Source organism: Rana temporaria, chromosome 3 (assembly GCF_905171775.1).
Source record: "Rana temporaria chromosome 3, aRanTem1.1, whole genome shotgun sequence".
Classification (NCBI taxonomy): domain Eukaryota; kingdom Metazoa; phylum Chordata; class Amphibia; order Anura; family Ranidae; genus Rana; species Rana temporaria.
The window spans coordinates 415,929,041-415,952,351 of record NC_053491.1 but is presented as its reverse complement, the minus strand read 5'-3'; the positions used below and the strand labels follow the sequence as shown (position 1 = coordinate 415,952,351).

General features: G+C 43.7%; 1 protein-coding gene across 4 annotated transcripts in view; it reads left to right on the top strand.

Moving 5' to 3' along the window:
• The first annotated feature begins 1,181 nt into the window (after nt 1-1,181).
• Nucleotides 1,182-23,311, top strand: part of LOC120933098 (zinc metalloproteinase-disintegrin-like batroxstatin-2) — a 130,496-nt gene continuing 108,366 nt past the window's right edge. For 3 of the 4 annotated variants that reach the window (XM_040346095.1, XM_040346096.1, XM_040346094.1), the window contains exons 1-6: nt 1,182-1,269; nt 10,259-10,341; nt 11,648-11,724; nt 17,420-17,498; nt 18,974-19,050; nt 19,979-20,159. In XM_040346095.1, coding sequence (XP_040202029.1) covers nt 1,218-1,269; nt 10,259-10,341; nt 11,648-11,724; nt 17,420-17,498; nt 18,974-19,050; nt 19,979-20,159 — 549 coding nt within the window. In that variant the 5' untranslated portion in view covers nt 1,182-1,217. Of the gene's footprint in view, nt 1,270-10,258; nt 10,342-11,645; nt 11,725-17,419; nt 17,499-18,973; nt 19,051-19,978; nt 20,160-23,311 lie in introns of those variants that run through there. The other variant, XM_040346097.1, reaches the window with a different exon arrangement.

The window sequence follows — 23,311 nt, the reverse complement described above, 5'->3', positions numbered from 1 at the left end:
AGATTCGAAGAGCCTGGTATGGATTTGGGAGAAGAGGAGTCACGTTGTTTTTTTTTTTACATCTTTTTCTTCTTGCTAGCAATTCTTTTTTCGCATTCAGCTGTCAGCATGGAACCCTTATGATAGCTGATGACACATGGGGTGTTAGGTATGCGGCAGCCAGCATCCCGGCCTGCTCCTTAGTAACCAGCTATATACAGTGTTTTAAAGAGGGATAAAAACACAAAATGCATAAAAAAATCGCAAATCAAAAACGCAAAACTTGCATTTCTGGTGCGACTCCATTGAAGTCTATTACATGCAAAATGCAGGAACTCCCTGACTCTTTCCAAAAACGCCCCGGCTGCAAAACACACTAAAAAAATGCATAGGTGTGAACTTAGGGTGATACAAGACTTCAGGCCCATCAACACTTATGCATATATACCTCCTAGAGACACACAATAGAAAGGCTAGCAGGAGTAGTGTACGGTTGCGACGAATCGTCCACCCAATCTTTTGTTGCCTAGTGTATTGGTAGCTGCAGTGAGGACAGACTGGTCAAATGCTCTGTTGATTGCACTCGCTAGATGTGCAAAGCTGGTAGAGACATCCCCAAAAAGACTTGCAGCTGTAATTGCAGTGAAAGGAGGTTCTACAAAGTATTGACTTTTCACATTTATCATTTATCATTTTCCTTCCACTTCACAATTATGTGCCACTTTGTGTTGGTCTGTCACATAAAATCCCAATAAAATACATTTACATTTTTGGTTGTAACATGACAAAATTTGGAACATTTCAAGGGGTGTGAATACTTTTTCTAGGCACTGTATTTCCTCTCACCAAATTCATTTTCTCCTACATGGTATTACTACAGTAGGTTTTCTTATTGACAATTCCAGTATGATCTTCAAAGTGTAATTAAATGACCTTATAGGAAATGTAGTTATTAGATTGATATTAATAATAAAATGTACAGTTTATAAATTTGTAAAATACAAATAAATTAACCAAACCAATGTAAGTTGAGGGTTAAATCAGTAATTACTAATAATGATATGAATTTGCTACTTAGCATAAACAGGTCTATAGAGTAAAAAAAAAATGAGAAAAGTAAACCGAGGTGCTGATGTTTCCACAATTTGGCACAAGTGTACAGATAAGAAATATTGAGCAATTCTTCAGCTCATGCTTATGTGCAGGCACTTCCTTTGTCACTTCCAGTGACAGTGACAATGCCAGGACCTCTGATGCTGCTACTTTTGCTGCTGAACACTCAGATTATCGGTGAGTCTTCAGACCCCTTTCTGTGTAATCTGGAATTTTACATTACAGGGTTTTACAGTTTAGGTACTTGTTGTAATGTATTGCTTATTTCTCAATGATATGATTTTACATTTCCTTCTAGTGGTCATGAACATCCTTTTAAAGCTTGACACGCCTTACATACATTCTGATTGTTAATTACAGCTCTTTGATTTACCAACAACTCTGTAGTGTCATGGCCTAGAGCCGGGTTCACACAGGGGCGACACGACTTTGGGGGCAACTCGGCAAGGCCATCTCAAGACAACTTGTGGAACTTCCGCTTATCCCACTCCTCACCCCCTTACATGCCACATTTGGCATGTAATTTTTTTGGGGGGGGAGTGGGGGCTTCAGGAGGAGTGGGACTTCCTGTCCCACTACTTCCTTCCGGGCAGCAGGATTAAGCCTAATCGCCTAGGCGATTAAGCTTAATCACCTACAGGAAGGGGTTACTGTAGGCGATCGCCCAGGACACGTGACAGGTCCTTGGCGATCGCCTGACCAATCAGACGGCGCCTCGCCGGGCCGCGCCGCTCGCGCATGCGCAGTGCCGCTCGTGCATGCGCAGTGGGTGCCCGGCCGTGAAGCCGAAAGCTGTCACGACCGGGTGCCCACACTGAGCATGAAGAGGGGGGGGGCGAGGAGCGGAGCCCCGTCCGGCGCGTCGCTGGAGCCGTGGAGCAGGTAAGTGTCGGTTTATTAAAAGCCAGCAGGTACACTTTTTGTAGCTGCTGACTTTTAATAAACTTAGAAAATGGGTGGAAAACCCCTTTAAGAGGCGACTTGCAAAATGACTTGTATTGAAGTCAATGCAAGCCGCCCCCAAAGTCTTACAAGAACCTTTTTCGTCTCTCCTATTAGAACGGTTCTATTGAATAGAGCGCAGCGCGACTTGTCAGGCGGCTGAGTCGCCTGACGAGTCGCCCCTGTGTGAACCGGCTGTAACCTAAAGAATCTGTGGTATAATATTTTTAATTGCACATTTTTTGGGATAATTTTTTCATACTAATAAACAATGAACTATTAATGTTTCATACGTTTGTACACTCATTGATCCTACAAAGTCCTGTGGTAGGGGGTATTTCTATCTTTCATAAATATGAGGGATGTGGCCGTAACAAGCAGATTAACAAAACCTCACATTTTTATGCAACTTAACCACTTCAGCCACGGAGGATTTGGCTGCCCAATGACGGGCCATTTTTTGTAATTCGGCACTGTATCGCTTTAACTGACAATTGCGCGGTCGTGTGACGTAGCTCACAAACAAAAATTACGTCCTTTTTTTCCCACAAATAGAGCTTTCTTTTGGTGTTTTTTGATCATCTCTGCGGTTTTTATTTTTTGTGCTATAAACAAAAAAAAGAGAGCCAATTTTGAAAAAAAAGCAATATTTTTACTTTTTGCTATAATAAATATTCCCAAATATATATATATATTAAAAAAAAATCCTCAGTTTAGGCCGATATGTATTCCTCTACATATTTTTGGTAAAAGAAAAATCGCAATAAGTGTATATTTATTGGTTTACGCAAAAGTTATAGCATCTACAAAATAGGGGATAGTTTTATGGCATTTTTATTATTATTATTTTTTATGGCGGCGGTCTGCAATTTTTATCATGACTGCGACATTATGGAGGACGCATCGGACACCTTTGACGCTATTTTGGGACCACTGTCATTTACTGTATACAGCGATCAGTGCATTAAAAATGCACTGATTACTGTACAAATGACACTGGCAGTGAGGGGGTTAACCAGTAGGGGGCGAGGAAGGGGCTAAGTGTTTCCTAGGGAGTGATTCTAACTGTGTGGGGGCGGGGCTTACTTTGACATGGCACTGATTGCTGCTCCCGACGACAGGGAGCAGACGATCAGTGTCCTGTCACTAGGCAGGACACGATCACAGGACACTGGCGGACATCGAGTCAGTGGGTCCTGCGGGCACAGTCACGGAGCTTGCGGCGGATGCGCTCACCCGCAAGGCGGCTTTTTTAAAGAAACGTACAGGTATGTCCATATGCGCACAGGAGCCATTCATACTACCCAGTTACTGGTAAATATAAAGGAGATTGTTCAATCAAATTGGTACATGTCCAGCAAATGTAAGAAATTTATTTTTTCTTTTTTTTCCCCCTATGATGAGATTGTGAAAGTAAGCAGCCTTATATAAATAATCTTACCTACAGTACATTTGGCTGTTCTAAAACTCATATGTTTTTGCAAAAAAATTTTTTTCCTTCAGGGCATTTGTCCCTGGGTGCATTCTGCCCTAAATGTAAGTGCCGCTAGGTGCACCACCCAGCCCTGTTTAGTCACAGCAAACTCACAAAGAGTTTGACAGGCTGCAGGGCTGGATGGCGTACCCGTGGCTAAACGTGGGAGCTCCATGTATCAGGGCTAAATACACAGTGTGCATGAGGCCCTTCTGCTTCCTGGGAACTGCCCTGCTACAACAGTACATAATTGCCTTTAGTGCTTTATAAGAAAGTACTCAGCTCTAGCAAGATGCCTGTTCATCTGTGCGGTTTTGGTGCTCATGTGTGCCCCCTACAGAACATGGCTTCCTATGGTGTTGCAATTTTTTATGTAACACAGTATTTGCGCAGTGGTTTTTCAAAAGGCAAAGAAAGAGAGCAGCGCCATCTAAATGTAGTATTAAAATGTATTTAATGGCAACACGTTGTACAGTGCAGGATTCATCCGCTCTGTGTGGAGGACATGCTTCGGCGTGTGGGGTATCCCTCTGGTCGCGGCCGTGCTGGTGGCCCCCAGCACTTTCTAGTCCATGGGTTTACATAGCAGCGTTTTTTTAAACACAGATTTTTTTGGAAAAAATACATTCAAATTAACTTTAGTGGACACAAACCCAATATAATACCCAAGATTATGTTACACCGAGTAAATAGATACCCAACATGTCACTAACGCTTTAACTAGTTCCCACCCAGGCCAATTCTGACATTTCTCTCCTACGTGTAAAAATCTGTATTTTTTTGCTAGAACATTTCTTAGAGCCCACAAACATTATATATGTTTTTTTTTTAGCAGAGAACATAGAGAATAAAATAGCTATAGTTGAAATTTGTTATGTCACATGGTATTTGCGCAGAGATTTTTCAAACCAATTTTTTTTTAAATACACTTGAATTTTAATGCAAAAAAAAAAAAAAAAACACAATATACAGTGCCTTGAAAAAGTATTCACACCCCTAGAAATGTTCCACATTTTGTCATGTTACAGCCAAAAACATAAAGGTATTTTATTGGGATTTTATAGATAGACCAAAACAAAGTGGCACATAATTGTGAAGTGGAAGGAAAATGATAAATGGTTTTAATTTTTTTTTACAAATAAATGTGTTCAGTCCCCAGTAGTAGTTAGTAGAACCACCTTTTGCTGCAATCACAGCTGCAAGTCATTTTGGATATGTCTCTACCAGCTTTGCAAATCTACAGAGTGAAATTTGTGCCCATTCTTCTTTGAAAAATAGCTCAAGCTCTGTCATATTGGATGGAGAGCGTCTGTGAACAGCAATTTAAAAGTATTGCCACAGATTCTTAATTGGATTTAGGTCTGGACTTTGACTGGGCCATTTTAACACATGAATATGCTTTGATCTAAACCATTCCATTGTAGCTCTGGCTGTATGTTTAGGGTAGTAATCCTGCTGGAAGGTGAACCTCAGCCTCATTCTCAAGTCTTTTGCAGACTCTAAACACACAACCGTTTTTCGGGTTCTAATCGATCGTGTGTGGGCTCCAGAGCAATTTTCACAATCTAAAAAATAGACATTAAAAATTTTGAACGTTTTTAACGTTGTTGTTTTTAAGGTTGTAAAAAATGGTCGTGTGTGGGCTTTAACGACGTGAAAAAATGTGCATGCTCAGAAGCAAGTTATGAGACGGGAGCGCTCGTTCTGGTAAAACTACCGTAAAGCACATTCATCACGCAGTAACAGACTGAAAAGCGTGAATTGTCTTTTACTAAAACAAAATCAGCAAAAGCAGCCCCAAGGGTGGCGCCATCCGAATGGAACTTCCGCTTTATAGTGCCGTTGTATGTGTTGTACATCATCGCGCTTTGCTATAGCATTTTTTTTTCACGATCGTGTGTAGGCAAGGCCTTTTTAATGATCTTTTTTTTTAACGTAATTTTTTGGAACCCGAAAAACGGTCGTGTGTACACGGCATTAAATTCTAAGATTGCCATGTATTTGGCTCCATCCATCTTCCCATCAAATCTGACCAGGTTCATTGTCCCTGCTGAACAAAGGCATCCCCAAAACATGATGTTGCCACCACCATGTTTCACGGTGGGGGTGGTGTGTTCAGGGTGATGAGCTGTGTTGCTTTTACGCCAAACATAAAATTCAGGGTGATGTGCAGTGTTAGTTTTTTGCCACACATAGCATTTTGCTTTTCAGGCCAAAAAGTTAAGTTTTAGTCTCATCTGACCAGAGCACCTTCTCCCACATGTTTGCTGTGTCCACCACATGACTTCTCAAAAACTGCAAACAGGACTTCTTATGGCTCGCTTTCATTTGCCACTCTTCCATAAAGGCCAGATTTGTGGAGTGCACGACTAATAGTTGTCCTGTGGACAGATTCTCCCACCTGAGTTTTCTGATTAATGCTCTCCTTGCCCAGCCTGTCAGTTTAGGTGGACGGCCATGTCTTAGTTGGTTTGCAGTTGTGCCATACTCTCCATTTTCGGATGATGGATTGAACAGTGCTTTGTGCCTAGTAAACCATGTGCTAATTGCCAGGCAGATGATGGATTGAACAATGCTCCATGAGATTGGGATATTTGTTTATAACCTAACCCTGCTTTAAACTTCTCCATAATTTTATCCCTGACCTCTCTGGTGTGTTGCTTGGCCTTCATGATTCTGTTTGTTTACTAAGGTTTGCTAACAAACCTCTGAGGGCTTCACAAAACAGCTGTATTTACACTGAGATTAAATTACACACAGGTGGACTCTATGTACTAATTAGGTGACTTCTTAAGGCAATTGGCTCCACTAAATTTAGTAGTAGAGTAAAGGGGGCTGAATACAAATGCACGCAACACTTTTCACATATGTATTTGTAAAAAAAATTGAAAAACATTTATCATGTTCCTTTCACTTCACAATTATGTTCCAATTCATGTTGATCTATCACAGAAATTCCCAATAACATACATTTAACTTTCTTGTTGTAACATGACAAAATGTAGAAAATTTCAAGGGGGTATGAATACTTTTTCAAGACACTGTATATCCCATTTGTTTGGTACAAAATAGGATGTTATGCAGAGTAAATAGATACCTATGTCACGCTTTAAAATTGCGCACTCTTGTGTAATGACCTGTAAACTACCGTACTTAAAAATCTTCATAGGCGATGCTTTAAATTATTTTACAGGATACCAGTTTAGAGTTAGAGAGGAGGTATAGCACTAGAATTATTGCTCTCTCTCTCTGATGTGGTGGGGTGGAATTTAGTGGAACCGATCTGTATTTTCCTCCTTCAGCAGCTGAAAGTAGGCTTCTCCTCCTCTCCCTCCCCCGACATTCAGCTGCCAGAGGAGGAAAATATATGCCAACCCTGCAACCCCTCCTGTCCCACTTTCTGCTGCCCGGTTCCCCCGGCTTTAGCATGGATAGCAGGGAGGAGGCCGGTAAATATAACACATTCATATGTGTTGGAGCTTTGAGGTGCACACCCTAATGCAATAGGCTGCGCACATCTATGATGATGATACATCACATGTGTGGCGCGATCACCATTCATATATGCATGCAGGACTTACGAATGTGTTCACATTTGCACATAAGCATAGAGGGAATGGGGCACTTTATTTTTTTTAAATGTCAGTTCCTATCTTTTTCTCTGTGCAGTCCACAGAATGCCACCAGTCAGAACAGTCCTGGGTAGGGTTGAGCGAACCCAAACTGTAAAGTTCGGGTTCGGTACGGACTTTGGTTTTTTTGTACCCGGACCCGAACCTGGACATTTTGCTGAAAGTTCGGGTTCGGGTCCGGTGTTCGGCAATGTAATGGTGCGCTGCAGGGCAGCCAATCACCATTTGTTTTACCTAGAAGCCATCACAGCCATGCCTACTATTGGCATGGCTGTGATTGGCCAGTGCAGCATGTGACCCAGCATGTGACCCAGCCTCTATATAAGCTAGAGTCACATAGCACAGCTCGTCACTCTGCTTTAGCTAGGGTAGGGAAAGGCTGCTGCTGATCTGAGGGAGAGATTTAGATAGGACTATCCTGCTTCAGAAATCTACACCAGCACTGTTCCTTTCTGTGAGATACTCTGCATTAGATAGTTTAGGGCATGGTTCCTGCTTGTTCTTATAGGGAGAGAATTATATTGGAGTCAGTCCTGGTTCACAAATCAAATTGCAGCTGCACTGCATCTGTTCCTGTGAGATACTCTGCATATTGCAGCAGCACTGCATTTCTTTCTGTGAGATACTCTGCATATTGCACCAGCACTGCATTTCTTTCTGTGAGATACTCTGCATTAGATAGTTTAGGGCAAGGTTCCTGCTTGTTCTTATAGGGAGAGAATTATATAGGAGTCAGTCCTGGTTCACAAATCTAATTGCAGCTGCACTGCATCTGTTCCTGTGAGATACTCTGCATATTGCACCAGCACTGCATTTCTTTCTGTGAGATACTCTGCGTTAGATAGTTTAGGGCAAGGTTCCTGCTTTTTCTTATAGGGAGATAATTATATTGCCATGCTCTTCCCGGCATTTCGCTGCCATTTGCAGCCCTCTAGCCAACCCTAACCCTAACCTGCTAACCCTAACCCTAACCCTCAACCTCCTACTCCATATGGACCTCGTCCTCCTAGGTCAAGATTATTATTTGTATTTATTTTTTATGTTATTTTAAGTTATTTCCCGATCCACATTTATTTGCAGAGTACTTGCCATGCTCTTACCGACATTTTGCTGCCATTTGCAGCCCTCTAGCCCTTTCCATTAGTTTTTTAGAGACATTTTAGTAGTCAAAAGTCCGGGTCCCCATTGACTTCAATGGGGTTCGGGTTCTGGGTCAAGTTCGGGTCAAGTGCGAGTCCCGAACCCGGACTTTTTTCCGAAGTTCGGCCGAATCCGAAGATCCAGGTGTCCGCTCAACTCTAGTCCTGGGCTCTCTGATGGGATGGGAGAGCCTGGGAAAGGAGGTGGTTGCTAAAGAGGGGGAGGCACCCCCTTATGCCGTCTGTAGAAGTGATTAAGTGGTCGTACGGCCACTCTAATCACGTCTACATTAAACAACATCGCCTCCTTATAGGACAACCCCATGCATAGCTTGGTCTCAGCCAGAGACAGGCTAATACAGTTTAAAATTCTTCATAGAATTTATCTAATGCCTTAGAGGTTACATAGGATTTATACCTCACACCCCTTGCAATGCTGGCGATGCACAGCTGATCCTGCCCTGCTCCTGCATGTGTTCTGGGAGTGTCCGGGGATAAAGCTATTCTGGTCAGCGGTTTCTCATTGTAACTGCAAGGTTACTACTGTAGCAGTTCCACTATCAATAGACGTTTGTATTTTAGGACTAGTCATTTACTAGCTACCTCCAGGGCTATGAAAACTCTGGTAGGTCTACTATTGTTTTATGCATGTAAGTCCATACTCCTTAAATGGAAATCTCCCCAGGCACCTACCTTAGATTATTGGAGGTCTATTGTTAACAAAATGGTCCCATTGTACAAATTTACTTACGAATCAAGGGGATGCCCACAAAAATTCTCCAAGGTGTGGGATAGTTGGACAGAGTCCAGGGATACTGTTGGGTCATCGGCAACGCCTCCATAGCATGCACTCTGAATATCTCTCATGCCGAGTTCTGTGCATTGAGGGAAAGTATTCAGATGTATAATTTGCACTCCCCAGCTACTGTGAACAAAGTCCTTTTAGGCCTTGGTTACCAAATACCTTGTTTGGTAGGTTTGTAATTGTGTGGGGTTTTTTGGTTGTTCTTTCACCTTGTTTTAAATTCTAGCCTGGGTATGCTCAATAGGCTATGTTGATGTAACTCTTATCTTTTAAGCATAATACAAATTATATATATAAAAAATAAAAAAATAAAAATGTTGATACCAGGATGATGCTTGTAGCTGCAGGCATCATCCCAGTATAACCACTTAAACCTGATACAATTCCAGTATGTCAGTCTGACTGACCTGGGGGGATTATAGGGGGGGGGGGCAGACTGACCTAGGGGGATTATACTGGGGGACAGACTGACTTGAGGAGGAGGGGGAGGGATTATACTGTGGGACAGACTGACCTCTGGGGGGGGTTATACTGGGGGGCATATTGATCTGGAGGGGGGGGGGATTATACTGGGGACAGACTGACCTGGGGGGATGGTACTGGGGGATAAACGGCTATTGTTTGATTTAACTACGTCCCTTAAGCCCCTCCCACTATTTTACACAGTTTTACCACACCTACTGTTCACCACTGTGCAGTTCGTGTCCCACATTGCTCTTCTGCTTGCAATGTCCAACAGTGCCTCAAGTCTTCTATAATCCCATCAACACTCTTGGCACAATGAAAACCATGGCCACACTTCACTATGGCAATGGTGCCAAATGTATGACCTTTTACACAGGCCCACTGATTTCATAAAACACCCCTGGCACCACCGGTCTCCTCCAGCTCCTAAATGCCTGTAAGAAACCAGTGAGGCATCTGTGCATGTGCAGGTTTTTTTTTTAAATGAAGGGCGGGGGAAGTAATTCAGGAGAGGTTTAGTTCCACTTTTATGTGTCAGCCCAAAAAGGCTCTTTTCACATGTGATAACATATACTGTATGTATAGAAATCAACGACATCTCATCTTACAAAAAAGTTATTAACCCAATAAAAAATAAAAATAAATAAAACTTCAAAATTCATTGTTGCCTTATTTTGATAACGAATAGTGGTTGTGTTCTATTTTCTAGCTTTTTATGCATTACCTGAGGGATGGAAATATGAGGTGGTCTATCCTCAAAAGCTTCATACTCGGCACAAAAGAGACACTAAGGTAAAGTAAACCTATAAACCGTAATCTGACTATACCCCTCACACAGGATCAGCGGCAAATAACATTAATTTCGAAAAAATGACTCATTCTGTACTGCTGAGCAAGCATGAAATATGCAATCTGTAGAAAAGAACTGTAGAAAATAAAATGTAGCCTATTTTGTTCATTTTAAAAAGTAAGGCCCCTTTCACACGTGCAAACCGTTTTGGTCGACCTGTCAGTTTTTTACTGAACGGGCGCTCCATACAGGTCTATGGAGCAACAGATGTCAGCCGTGACATGCCCGCTGACATCGGAACCACTCCGACCTGCTAAAGTGTGACGGATGGAAACCCTATTTTCCAAATCAAAAGAAAATGGACTCTACTGTCCATCTTCTTCCGATACCCCATAGAGGAGAGCGGCGCTCTGACACTCTGACAGGTCAGACCCTGCACAGTGTGCAGAGACGGACCTGTCATCTGCCTGCTCAGCGGGGATCGACGGAGCGATCCCTGCTGAGCATAGCAGAGTCCATATACAGACACGTGTGTGTGAAAGGGGCCTAAGGCTGGATTCACACCTATGCAGTTTTAATGCTTTTTGCATTTTTCAGATTTGCACTACAGTCCATTTAACATTGTTTCCTATGGAACATGTTATGTAGTGCAAATCTGCAAAATGCAAAAAGCACTAAAAAAGCATAGGTGTGAATCCAGCCTTATATACAGTAGTAACTTGCTTAGACGTGGACATAAATGTTCGCATTAGACAATAAGGCATTGTTCACACCTATGCAGGTTGCAATTTGCATATTCCATTTTGCGTTTTTTTGATACACATTTTTGATCCATTGAAGTCTATGGAACTAAAAACCATGAAAAAAAAATCCCTGGCTCTTTCCATAAAATGCACAGATGTGAACATGACCCATAGGAAACAATGTTTAATAGACTGTAGTGTGTTTCTGCAAAACTGAAAACGCACTAAAAAATGCATAGGTGTGAGCCAGGCCTTAACCTACTAGAACGTTTTTGAGTTGTGGGGTAATAAAAAAAAAAAAAAAACTTGAAGAAAAGCCAAGCAATCATAGACAGAACATATCAATTAATTGTGTGGTGAAAATTTACATCAACACCATCACATCGAGGGGTGCAGTGATCAAGTTTCAACAAGTCAGTATACAATGTAGATTTTGTTAAAAATTGATAGTGAATTGTCTGAAATTGGTGGTGCCACATAACTTCTTAGTAATATGATAAAAACAAAAAATAAAATAGGGCATTTTTTTGATCAACCTGTAGCATGTAAATCTTCCCCTTCACAGGGCAAGTATCCAGACCTAGTGCACTATGGATTAGAAGTTAATGGAAAACCAATAGTCCTTCAGCTGGAGAAGACTGAGTGAGTGCCCACTGTATCTCTGTTCATTATCACATTACTTATCTGTAATGGGCTGTTATTTATATATTATCATCACTATATTATCATATAAAATTATCACTGTAATAAACAACATTATGGTAAAGACTTTTAAAAAGAAAGACTTGTCAGTCTATTTAACCACTTTAGCCCCGGGCCTGTTTTTCAGAGTCGGTGTTTACGAGACAAAACCATTTTTTTTTGCTAGAAAATTACTTAAAACCCCCAAACATTATATATTTTTTTTTCTAACACCCTAGAGAATAAAATGGAAGTCATTGCAATACTTTTTGTCACACCGTATTTGCGCAGCGGTCTTACAAGCGCACTTTTTTTGGAAAAAATTCACTTTTTTAAATGAAAAAATAAGACAACAATAAATTTGGCCCAATTTTTTTATATATTGTGAAAGATAATGTTACGCCGAGTAAAATGATACCCAACATGTCACGCTTAAAAATTTCGCCCGCTCGTGGCATGGCGTCAAACTTTTACCCTTAAAAATCTTGATAGGCGACGTTTAAAAAATTCTACAGGTTGCATTTTTTGAGTTACAGAGTAGGCCTAGGGCTAAAATTAATGCTCTCGCTCTAACGATCGCGGCGATACCTCACTTGTGTGGTTTGAATACCGTTTTCATATGTCGGCGCTACTCGCGTATACGTTCGCTTCTACGCGCGAGCTCGTCGGGACGGGGCGCTTTAAAAAAATTTTTTTTTGCTTTTCGCATTTATTTTTATTTATTTTACAATTTTTAACACTGAAAAAAAAAAAAAAAAAAAAATTATCACTTTTATTCCTATTACAAGGAATGTAAACATCCCTTGTAATAGAAAAAAGCATGACAGGTCCTCTTAAATATGGGATCTGGGGTCAAAAAGACCTCAGATCTCATATTTAGGCTTAAATGCAAAAAAAAAAAAAACAATTTGGAAATGTCATTTTTTCAAATGACAAAAAAAAAAATGTTTCTTTAAGACGCTGGGCGGGACTGACGTTTTGACGTCACTTCCGCCCAGCGGAGCTATGGGGACGGGCGAAGGAGATTTTTCCTTCAGTCTCGTCCCCGCTCAGCTGCCGGATGGTCGCGATCTCCTCCGCCGCTACCGACGGCTCCGGAGGCGGAGGGCGCGGAACAGCGGCGGGAGGGGGGGGGGGCCCCTCTCCCGCCACCGATAACGGCGATCTCGCGGCGGATTCGCCGCGGAGACCGCCATTATCGTTAACACGGCCGCCCACAGAAGAGATGAATATCTCGATTGTGGCAGCAGCTGCTACCGTTACCGAGATATTCATCTCTAAAGTGATGACGTATAACGGCGGTGGGCGGTCGGCAAGTAGTTAAACAATTACGACTAAAAGTTCTGCTCAACTTTAGTTACAAAGGATAGCTAAAGTGTATCTAAACCCAAGAACAAAAGTTGAATATATTGCATTTTTCTGGTCTATAAATGTGTTTCTTTTGATTTTTTTTTTTATCTCCTGCATTTTCACCTGGTGATCCTGCCAGGATGGCACTTCCTGTCCTACTGTATTCAGGAGCAGCATTTTCCATAGGAAAATAAATGTATTAGGACTATAGAAGAGCTACCTCTCTCTTCATTTACCTAACAATGGGGGGGGGGGGGGGTGATTTTGTAATCCATAGAAGTAAACTGAATTAATGAGTCTGAGGACATACCAATTCTTAGATGCCCATAGGATCTGTCATTGCAAATCCCCTGCTGAAGATGCTAGTTGTCTGACCAAATGGGTTCAGAGTGACCCAACAGTGGATACTAACATTATAGGAAAAATTTGATTCAGGGATCATCCGATTGCCTCTTGGGGGATCAGGAAGGATTTTTTTCCACCTGCTGGAGCAAATAGGATCATGCTTTTGCCTTCCTCTGGATCAACTGTGGGTTTGGGATTGTGTGTATATAGGATTGTAAGAAAAAAAAAAAGTAAAATTTTGGTCTCATCTGACCAGACTATATTCTCGCAGTATTTCACAGGCTTGTCTAAATGTTGTGCAGAAAACTTTAAACAAGCTTCAACATGGTTTTTCTTCGGCAATGAAGTCTTGTGTGGTGAGTGTACATACAGGCCATGGCGGTTGAGTGAATTACTTATTGTTTTCTTTGAAACAATTGTACCTGATAATTTCAGGTCTTTCTGAAGCTCTCCACGTGTGGTCCTTGGCTCTTGGAACAACTCTTCTAATAGTTCTTTTCACTCCACTGTCAGAAATCTTGCAAGGAGCACCTGGTCGTGGCCGGTTTATGGTGAAATGATGTTCTTTTCGCTTCCAGTATATGGCCCCAACAGTGCTCATTGGAACATTCAGAAGTGTAGAAATCCTTCTGTTACCAATGCCATCAGTATGTTTTGCAACAATAAGTTTGCAAAGTTCTTGAGAGAGCTCTTTTACACATCATGAGATGTTTTTTTTATGACACCTTGCTAATGAGACACCTTTTTATAGGCCATCATTTGAGACTGAGCCAGCTGATATTAATTTGCACCGACAAGGGGCAGGATTGCTTTTTAATTACTGTTTTCAGTTGGTGTCTTGGCTTTTCAAGCCTTTTTGTACCACCTTTTTTTCATGTGTTTAATACTTTTTCCCTGTGTCATTCCATTTTGTTACCCATAACTTCATTTCAGAACTTATTTGTTTTGGTTTCTTTGTATGCATGGATTGTTATCAACATGTGCTGACAACTTCACCTCAATAGAATCTTTAGAAACATTTTTACCTCGAAAAATGGTGGCGTGTTCAATACTTATTTGTAGCACTACCCCCTGTAGGAGCTGCTGGTTTAGATTTTTGGTTTTGCACAATACCCCTAAGTCCAGGCAAGAAAGTCTGTAGGAATTGCAATGTCCACACAAGATGTAAAACCTTCAACTGTAGGCTTTATTTTCGCTGCAAAAAACGTATGAAGGACGTAGAGAGTATAAAAAGAAGGGGAAGGTTCAGGCACGCGGTACAGAATGCACATAGTATTCAAAGTTCCAATATTCGCCAATATTGCTCACCCGTATAGACCCCTCTCACATGCCCTAGCAGCCGGAATGATGCACGGACAGTTTAGAAACAGTCTCTGCCACAGACCATCTAAGAACACAGAATGGATAGTCAGGAATCCTCTGCCACAGGATGTAAAGTCCCAAACTTTCTATCTTACAGCAAAAGAGCCTTTAAGCCAATCCGGCGGACTGTAAGACAACTTGCATAGCGGATCCCTTTTCCTTAACAGGGTAGATGTGCGACAGGGGGTGGAAACTGACGGGGTGACAGTGTTTTTTTTTCTTCTCGGGGCTCTTTTACTCTTTTATTTTATTTTTTTCTATTTTTATTTGATTTATGCTATTGCTTTTTAATGTTTTAATGTTTTTTTGCTTTTAACGGCTTTGATGTCTCTGATTTTACTGTTGTTATTATATGTACGGCGAATGGCACCTGGTCCCGTTGCCAGGTAGCGTTTTGATACTTATGTGATTTAACGCTTAACAAAAATATTCAATAAACAATATTCAATAAACAATTAACAAGGTCACCAGGCTTATCCTGAGACATCAGCTTGCCTTGCTTGTCTCCTCCAGAGCAGGTCCTCCCCCGGTTTCCTTCGCTAAGAAGCTTCCTCCGCTAAGAAGCTTCCTCCACTTGGATGGACAGCTTGAGATCCATTGTAGAACCATAGGCCCCAGCCAGCATAGCTGGGCCTACTCGACAGGAACACAGCCTCAGACCAACATGGTCCCGAGACTGAAATCACGCACACCCACCTCGTGCCAGGAGGGCCTCAAGGCGAAGGACCCCGAAAAATGGCATCTGCTCCTTAAGTACCCCCTCCCAGCATGCAAAGAGGTGCACAACTCCCACTGGGCTGCTGCCGAGAGGGGACACCTAACACACTATGGTTCGCTCGAGTTCCAACATGGGCCTGAGGTGGTCACCTACAAGCAACAAGGGAAAACTTCTTCCGAGCACAGCCATAGCCAGAACAGAGGCTAATTTTAATAGAATTAACAGAGTCTGAGCCCAACTATTGGCTCAGACACCCCTAAATTTACAATACGACTCGTTGGGAGACCAGCGCTACATATTTTACCCGCTGTATATACAGTATATATTAACTGATGGTGCTATATAAGTATCTGTAATGAATAAAAGAGGAAAAGTGAACTTTGACATAAGGCGCACAAGCTTTTTACTGTGCAGAAGCAGCTGTTTATTCAACAATTTTTAAAAGTGTAGTTTAGTATTTTTTATGTAATTGAAGTCACTTAAGACTATAGACAAAACTTTTTCCATTTTGGATAGAGCAAAGGAAGGGTATACAGTAATCTGCTGTCAAATGTTTTTGTGCCATCTGTGTCTACTTGGGATGATTTTCAATTTTCAGGGGCAAGCGCCATGCCTGCACAGTACAGGGGGGGGGGGGGGCGCATAATCCGCCGGGGGACAATTTTTGGCAAGACACCGGCACTAAAGGTTACAATGTTCCTAGTGTCACCATTGGAATATTGCATCTCCATTACTTTTCTGGGGACAACCCAAAATGTGGGATTTTCTTTCACTTTCACTTTCATGATAATGGTAAACATGACAAAAAAGAGGCTGAATCTACTTAAAGGGGTTGTAAAGGTACAATTTGTTTTCCTAAATAGCTTCCTTTACCTTAGTGCAGTCCTCCTTCACTTACCTCATCCTTCGATTTTGCATTTAAATGTCCTTATTTCTTCTGAGAAATCCTCACTTCCTGTTCTTCTGTCTGTAACTCCACACAGTAATGCAAGGCTTTCTCCCTGGTGTGGAGTGTCATGCTCGCCCCCTCCCTTGACAAAAGGACAAAAAAGCGGCGCCCTCTAAGCGTAGTATACAATTTAATAGAAGACACAATATAAACAACAATTCTTATGAGGGGTTACTCACAAGACTGCAGGGGATACAAGCAAATAATGGTGTCATCCGTGGCTGGCTTCCAGGGTACATGAGCTCCGCTGTATAAGTCTTGCCTGAAGCTCAGGCAATCAGCATGGTAGGTGATCCACGGGTGGGAGCTAGGTGCGGCGTCTCTGGGGGTCCCTGGATGGTGGTTCAGCACTGGTACAGCAGGGAGATGCAGGGGCGCCGTAGACCGGCGTGGTGGAACGCAGCCGTGGAGAGCAAACAGCGAGGCGTCACTTCCGGGTTAGGTCACGGGGCGGTGCACGCATTCGAGGCATGCGTGTCTCTTCGCCCCCTCCCTTGAACTACAGGAGAGTCAGGACGCCTACTAACTAGCTACTTTCTCTACCTGCCACGTAGAGAGAATCCTGACTCTTCTGTAGTCCAAAGGGAGGGGGCGAGCATGACACTCCACACCAGGGAGAAAGCCACGCATTACTGTGTGGAGTTACAGACAGAAGAACAGGAAGTGAGGATTTCTCTGAAGAAATAAGGACATTTAAAAGCAAAATCGAAGGATGAGGTAAGTGAAGGAGGACTGCACTAAGGTAAAGGAAGCTATTTAGGGAAAAAAATTGTATCTTTACAACCCCTTTAACGGGGGGCACAGACAGCAATAAAAACCGACAAGCGTTCTAATCCCTCTCCACTCTATCCAAAACTTAACAAAAGTATTATCTTTAGTTTTACTCTAGGTTTATAATGGACAATTTTCTTAGATGTCTTGTTTCCCCACAGAGATCTGCTCTCTAGTAACTATACAGAGACTCATTATCTGAATGATGGAACTCCTGTGACCACTATTCCACAAGAGAGGGTATGTGGAATGTCAAAAAATAATGTTTTAATTTATATCCCCAATTTTCAGAGGTAAAAAAATCGAGACATTTTTAGCTCAAAGTTGGAGACAAAAATACACCAACACCTTGCTATGTTATGTGGACTGTGAACAATTGATATGCAAAAAGTGGGCGTATGGTGGCAAAGCAGCTCTCCTGCGCTGGATAACGTGTTTAGTAAGTGATCCAGCACTTATATCCAGAGGCGCGTGCTCTGGCTGTAATAAAAACCAGCACATCCCTTAGTGAAAACACCTCACAGTAAACACATAAACACTGGGTAGGCACACATTTAACCCCCTGCTCCACCTAGATGGTAACCTCTTCCCAGCCAGTGTCATTAGTACAGTGAAGCCTCGTACACACGATCAGTCCATCCGATGAGAACGGTCTGAAGGACCGTTGTCCTAGGTTAACCGATGAAGCTGACTAATGGTCAGTCGTGCCTACACACCATAGGTTAAATAACCGTCGTGTCACAGCGGGGTGACGTAAAACACAACGACGTGCTGAAAAAAACTAAGTTCAATGCTTCCAAACATGCTTGATTCTGAGCATGCGTGGCTTTTTAACCGATGGTTGTACCTACTACTATCGGTTTTGACCTATCGGTTACCAATCCATAGGTTAATTTTAAAGCAAGTTGTCTTTTTTTTAACCTAAGGTTAAATAACCTATGGGGCCCACACATGATCCGATGAAAACGGTCCTTCAGACCGTTGTCCTCTGTTTAACCTATCGTGTGTACGAGGCCTGACAGTGTATATTTTTGTTATCACTAATTCGCCATATTAGTTTAGTGTTTCTGGCTCCCACAAAGTGCCCAATGGGTCAGTAAGTGTCAGATTGCTCACCATACTATTACAGTCCCACTGATCACTATCATTACTATCATTACTAGTATAAAAAAAAAAGAAAAATTCCAGTATATATATATGTATATATATATATATATATACTATAGTTTGTAGACACTATAACATTTGCACACACCAATCAACATACGCTTGTTGGGATTTTTTTTACCAAATAATATATTCCAAGGAATATATATTGGCTTAAATTTATGAAGAAATTTGATTTATGTTTTTATTAAATATGTTTAAAAGCAGATTTTTTTTTAATTTTCTGTCTTTTTTAATTTATAGTTTAAAGCTCTATCAGTGGGGAAAAAATTATATAAATTTTAATTTGTGTACAGCATTACGTGACATTTGTCAGTTAAAGTAATACAGTGCCAAAAAGCAAAAAATTGCCTGGTCATGAAAGTGGGTAAATCTTCTGGAGGTCAAGTGCTGAATGCTGAATGTCCATATCTGTCAGACTCTGCCATCATAAAAATGGATGGCCAGTTGTCCTGCAGGTTGTACCACCTAAAACATAGAAAGAGCATTACTAACAGCCCCATTCTTCCCATTTATAACCACTGTAACTGTCTCTGTATCTTTTTCAGGATCACTGCTATTATCAGGGCCATGTAAAGGATGACAGCAGCTCACTGGTCAGTCTCAGTGTGTGCCAGGGGCTAAGGTGAGAGCTGGAGAAGGTTTTCTATTCACATGCAAATCACATTCCTAATAGTTACCGTATTTATCGGGGTATTACGCGCTCCGGCGTATAGTGTGCATCCCTAATGTGGACCCACATTCCTGTAAAAAAAATGTTTAGTATTTACAGTTTTGGTGTCTTGCGCCGCGTCCATTGGCGGCCTCGTTGGGTCCGGCGTCCGTCTGAGGCTTCGGTGGTGTCCTCCTCGTCGAGTCTGGCGTCCGTCTGTGGCTTCGGTGGTGTCCTCCTCATCGGGTCCGTCTGCGGCTTCGGTGGTGTCCTCCTCATCGGGTCTGGCGTCCGTCTGTGGCTTCGGTGGTGTCCTCCTCATCGGGTCCGTCTGCGGCTTCGGTGGTGTCCTCCTCGTCGGGTCCGGCGTCCGTCTGCGGCTTCGGTGGTGTCCTCCCGGCTTCTCCCACGCTGTCTCCCCGTCGAATCGCCGCTTCCCGCGCTCAGTTTGAATGCCTGCGCCGACATATACCGAGTGCAGTACCCTCGGCTACATTCGGCCAGGCTCGGCTTCGCTCGTGCTCACGCTCTGTGACGTTTATGCATGAGCACGAGCGAAGCCGAGCCTGGCCGAATGTAGCCGAGTGTACTGCACTCGGTATATGTCGGCGCAGGCATTCAAACTGAGCACGGGAAGTGGGTATCAGCGTATATCGCGCACCCACGATTTTCCCCTTATTTTAAGGGGAAAAAAGTGCGCGGTATATGCCGATAAATACTGTATGTTGTAATTGACAAACTTCAGAAGATACTAAAGAGAGACACCCTAAATATTCTTAGGGATACGGCAGCATAGAGAAGTGTCCCTACGAACATTGTGTATAATCAGCTTTAATTTACATCTCTATGTAATTTGGTATGTGATGAAAATATCATTTTATACAACTCTCTTCTCTATTAGTGGAATCATTATGACTCAAGAACAAAAGCTTATGATTGAGCCCCTAAATCTGACAGAGAATGGAGCACATGCTGTGTATGCCTCTCAAGACCAGGATGACCCTAAGACTTGTGGAGTGGACCATACCATGTATAATGAGTCTGTAATGACCAAGACATCCTCTTCCAGCAGAAATTCTGAGGTAGGACTGTGGCAGCTACAGCAAAGTAGAAAAGATAAAAGTGGCAGTTTAAGAGCTTGGTATTATCTTATTGAGTGAGTTATGTTGCAGACTGTGGGGTTTATTTACTAGACATGCAATGTGCAAAATCTCTTGCAACTCTGCATAGAAACCAATCAGCTTCCATTTTTAATTTTTTTTTGGCAAAGCTTAAAGTGGTTCTAAAGGCTGAAGATTGTTTACCTTTATGCATTCTATGAAGTTAAAAAAACTTCAATATGCAGCTCCCCCACAGCCCCCTAATGCTTACCCAAGCTCGATCACGATCTATTGATGTGCATGAGAGCAGCTACTCACCCTGGTCTCTGCCTTCTGAGAACCATTGGCTCCTGTAGCTGTCAATCACAACTCATAGCCAGTGGGGGACGGGACAGAGCCCGGTTCTGTGTGTCTTATGGACACAGGGAGCGGGGCTTGGGAACAAGCTTGCATGAGTGCCCCATAGCAAGCAGTTTGTTGTGGGGGAACTTGGAGAAGCGGAGGTGCCAGAAATGCCAGTGAAGGCCTGAAAAGAGGAGGATTGGGGCTGCTTTATGCAAAACCATTACACAGAGCAGGTAAGTATAATGGGGGTTATCCTCAAAAGAGATACTCCGACTTAACTGCTGTTCAGTCTGTGTGTAACTTTGGAAACGATCCTCAAAAGGCTTTTTCCAAAGTTACACAGAAGATCCGGCATGTGTAATTGAATTACACTGCCTAATTTTAGGATGCAGTACCGCATCCGCCGCTGGGGGCATTTCGAGTCGAAATGCCTTTGCTAGTATGCAAATTAGCACTTAAGGCGATCCACAAAGCTTTCTAGCTTCCTTTTTGCGCCGTAAGTGTTATTTTGCAAGTGTAAAATTAGGGCTCGTTCTACAAAGTGTAAAGTTAGTCACACCTTGTAAAGGCCCATTCCAGCGACGGCATTTGGTATGCTTTCCCGAGGGAGAACTCCACGGCAATTTGTAAAAAACAAAACCGGCATGGGTTCCCCCCCAGGAGCATACCAGGCCCTTAGGTCTGGCATGGGTTGTAAGGAGACCCCCCCACGCCGAAAAATTGACGTAGGGGGTCCCCCTACAATCCATACCAGACCCGTATCCAAAGCACGCTACCCGGCCGGCCAGGAATGGGAGTGGGGACGAGCGAGCGCCCCCCCCCCCTCCTGAGCCGTGCCAGGCCGCGTGCCCTCAACATGGGGGGGTTGGGTGCTCTGGGGCAGGGGGGCGCACTGCGGGCCCCCCCACCCCAGAGCACCCTGTCCCCATGTTGATGAGGACAGGACCTCTTCCCGACAACCCTTGCCATTGGTTGTCGGGGTATGCGGGCGGAGGCTTATCGGAATCTGGGAGTCCCCTTTAATAAGGGGGCCCCCAGATACCGGCCCCCCACCCTAAGTGAATGGATATGGGGTACATCGTACCCCTATCCATTCACCTGGAGGCAAAAAGTAAAAGTTAATAAACACACAACACAAGGCTTTTTAAAATATTTTATTATTCTGCTCCGGATGCCCCCCCTGTCTTCGTTATTAGCTCAATTACCAGGGGGGGCTTCTTCTTCCGCTCTCCGGGGGTCTTCTCCGCTCTCCGGGGGGGGTTTCTTCTTCCGCTCTCCGGGGGGGGCTTCTCCGGACTCCGGGGGTCTTCTTCCATCTTCTCCCCTCTTCCGCTCTTGACTCGGCGAACCCCGGTTCTTCTGCAGCTCTCACGTGGTGGGTGCCTACCCACGTGCACCCACCACGTGGGTACCTACCGGAGCATGATGGGACGGTGATGCCTATATAAATGTGATGCAAGGCGCGCTTCCATCATTACAGCGACAACAGGCGACGAGGCAACATCGGAAGAACAGAAGACCAGAAGAGAAGATGACGCCACAGAAGACCGCGCCGGCTGCCTGTTTGAAATCGAGCTAACACACAAACATAGCAGGCAGCCAGCGCTGAAGAAGAAGGCACCGGAGAGCTGAAGAAGAACCGGGGTTCGCCGAGTCAAGAGCGGAAGAGGGGAGAAGATGGAAGAAGCCCCCCGGAGTCCGGAGAAGACCCCCGGAGAGCGGAGAAGACCCCCGGAGAGCGGAGAAGACCCCCGGAGAGTGGAAGAAGAAGCCCCCCCTGGTAATTGAGCTAATAACGAAGACAGGGGGGGCCTCCGGAGCAGAATAATAAACTATTTTAAAAAGCCTTGTGTTGTGTGTTTACTACATTTTACTTTTTGCCTACAGGTGAATGGATAGGGGTACGATGTACCCCATATCCATTCACTTAGGGTGGGGGGCCGGTATCTGGGGGCCCCCTTATTAAAGGGGACTCCCAGATTCCGATAAGCCTCTGCCCGCAGACCCCGACAACCAATGGCAAGGGTTGTCGGGAAGAGGTCCTGTCCTCATCAACATGGGGACAGGGTGCTCTGGGGTGGGGGGGCCCGCAGTGCGCCCCCCTGCCCCAGAGCACCCAACCCCCCCATGTTGAGGGCACGCGGCCTGGCACGGCTCAGGAGGGGGGGGGGGCGCTCGCTCGTCCCCACTCCCTTCCTGGCCGGCCGGGTAGCGTGCTTTGGATACGGGTCTGGTATGGATTGTAGGGGGACCCCCTACGTCAATTTTTCGGCGTGGGGGGGTCTCCTTACAACCCATGCCAGACCTAAGGGCCTGGTATGCTCCTGGGGGGGGAACCCATGCCGTTTTTTCTTTGAAAATGGGCATGGAGTTCTCCCTCAGGAATGCATGCCGCTGTCATTTTTTTTATCCCCGACGCAACTTTAAGCCGTCGCGATCCTCAAAACTCGGCGTAACGTAACTTCGCGCATGCGCAGTACGGCCGGCGCGCATGCGCAGTACGGCCGGCGCGGGAGCGCGCCTCATTTAAATGGGACTCGCCCCATTTGAATAGGAACGCCTTGCGCCGGCGGAATTTTAGTTACACAGCCTGAAATTTCTAGATAAGTGCTTTGTGGATCAGGCACTTAGGTAGAAACTTTAAGGCAGTGTAACTTAAATTGGATTTTTTAAGTTACGTCAGGTTTTTGTGGATCTGGCCCAATATGTTTTTTTTTTTAATAAAAAAAAAATACATTTATTATCACTTTAATTAAACAAGAGGAAGTTAGACGCTGATTAGCTACCAT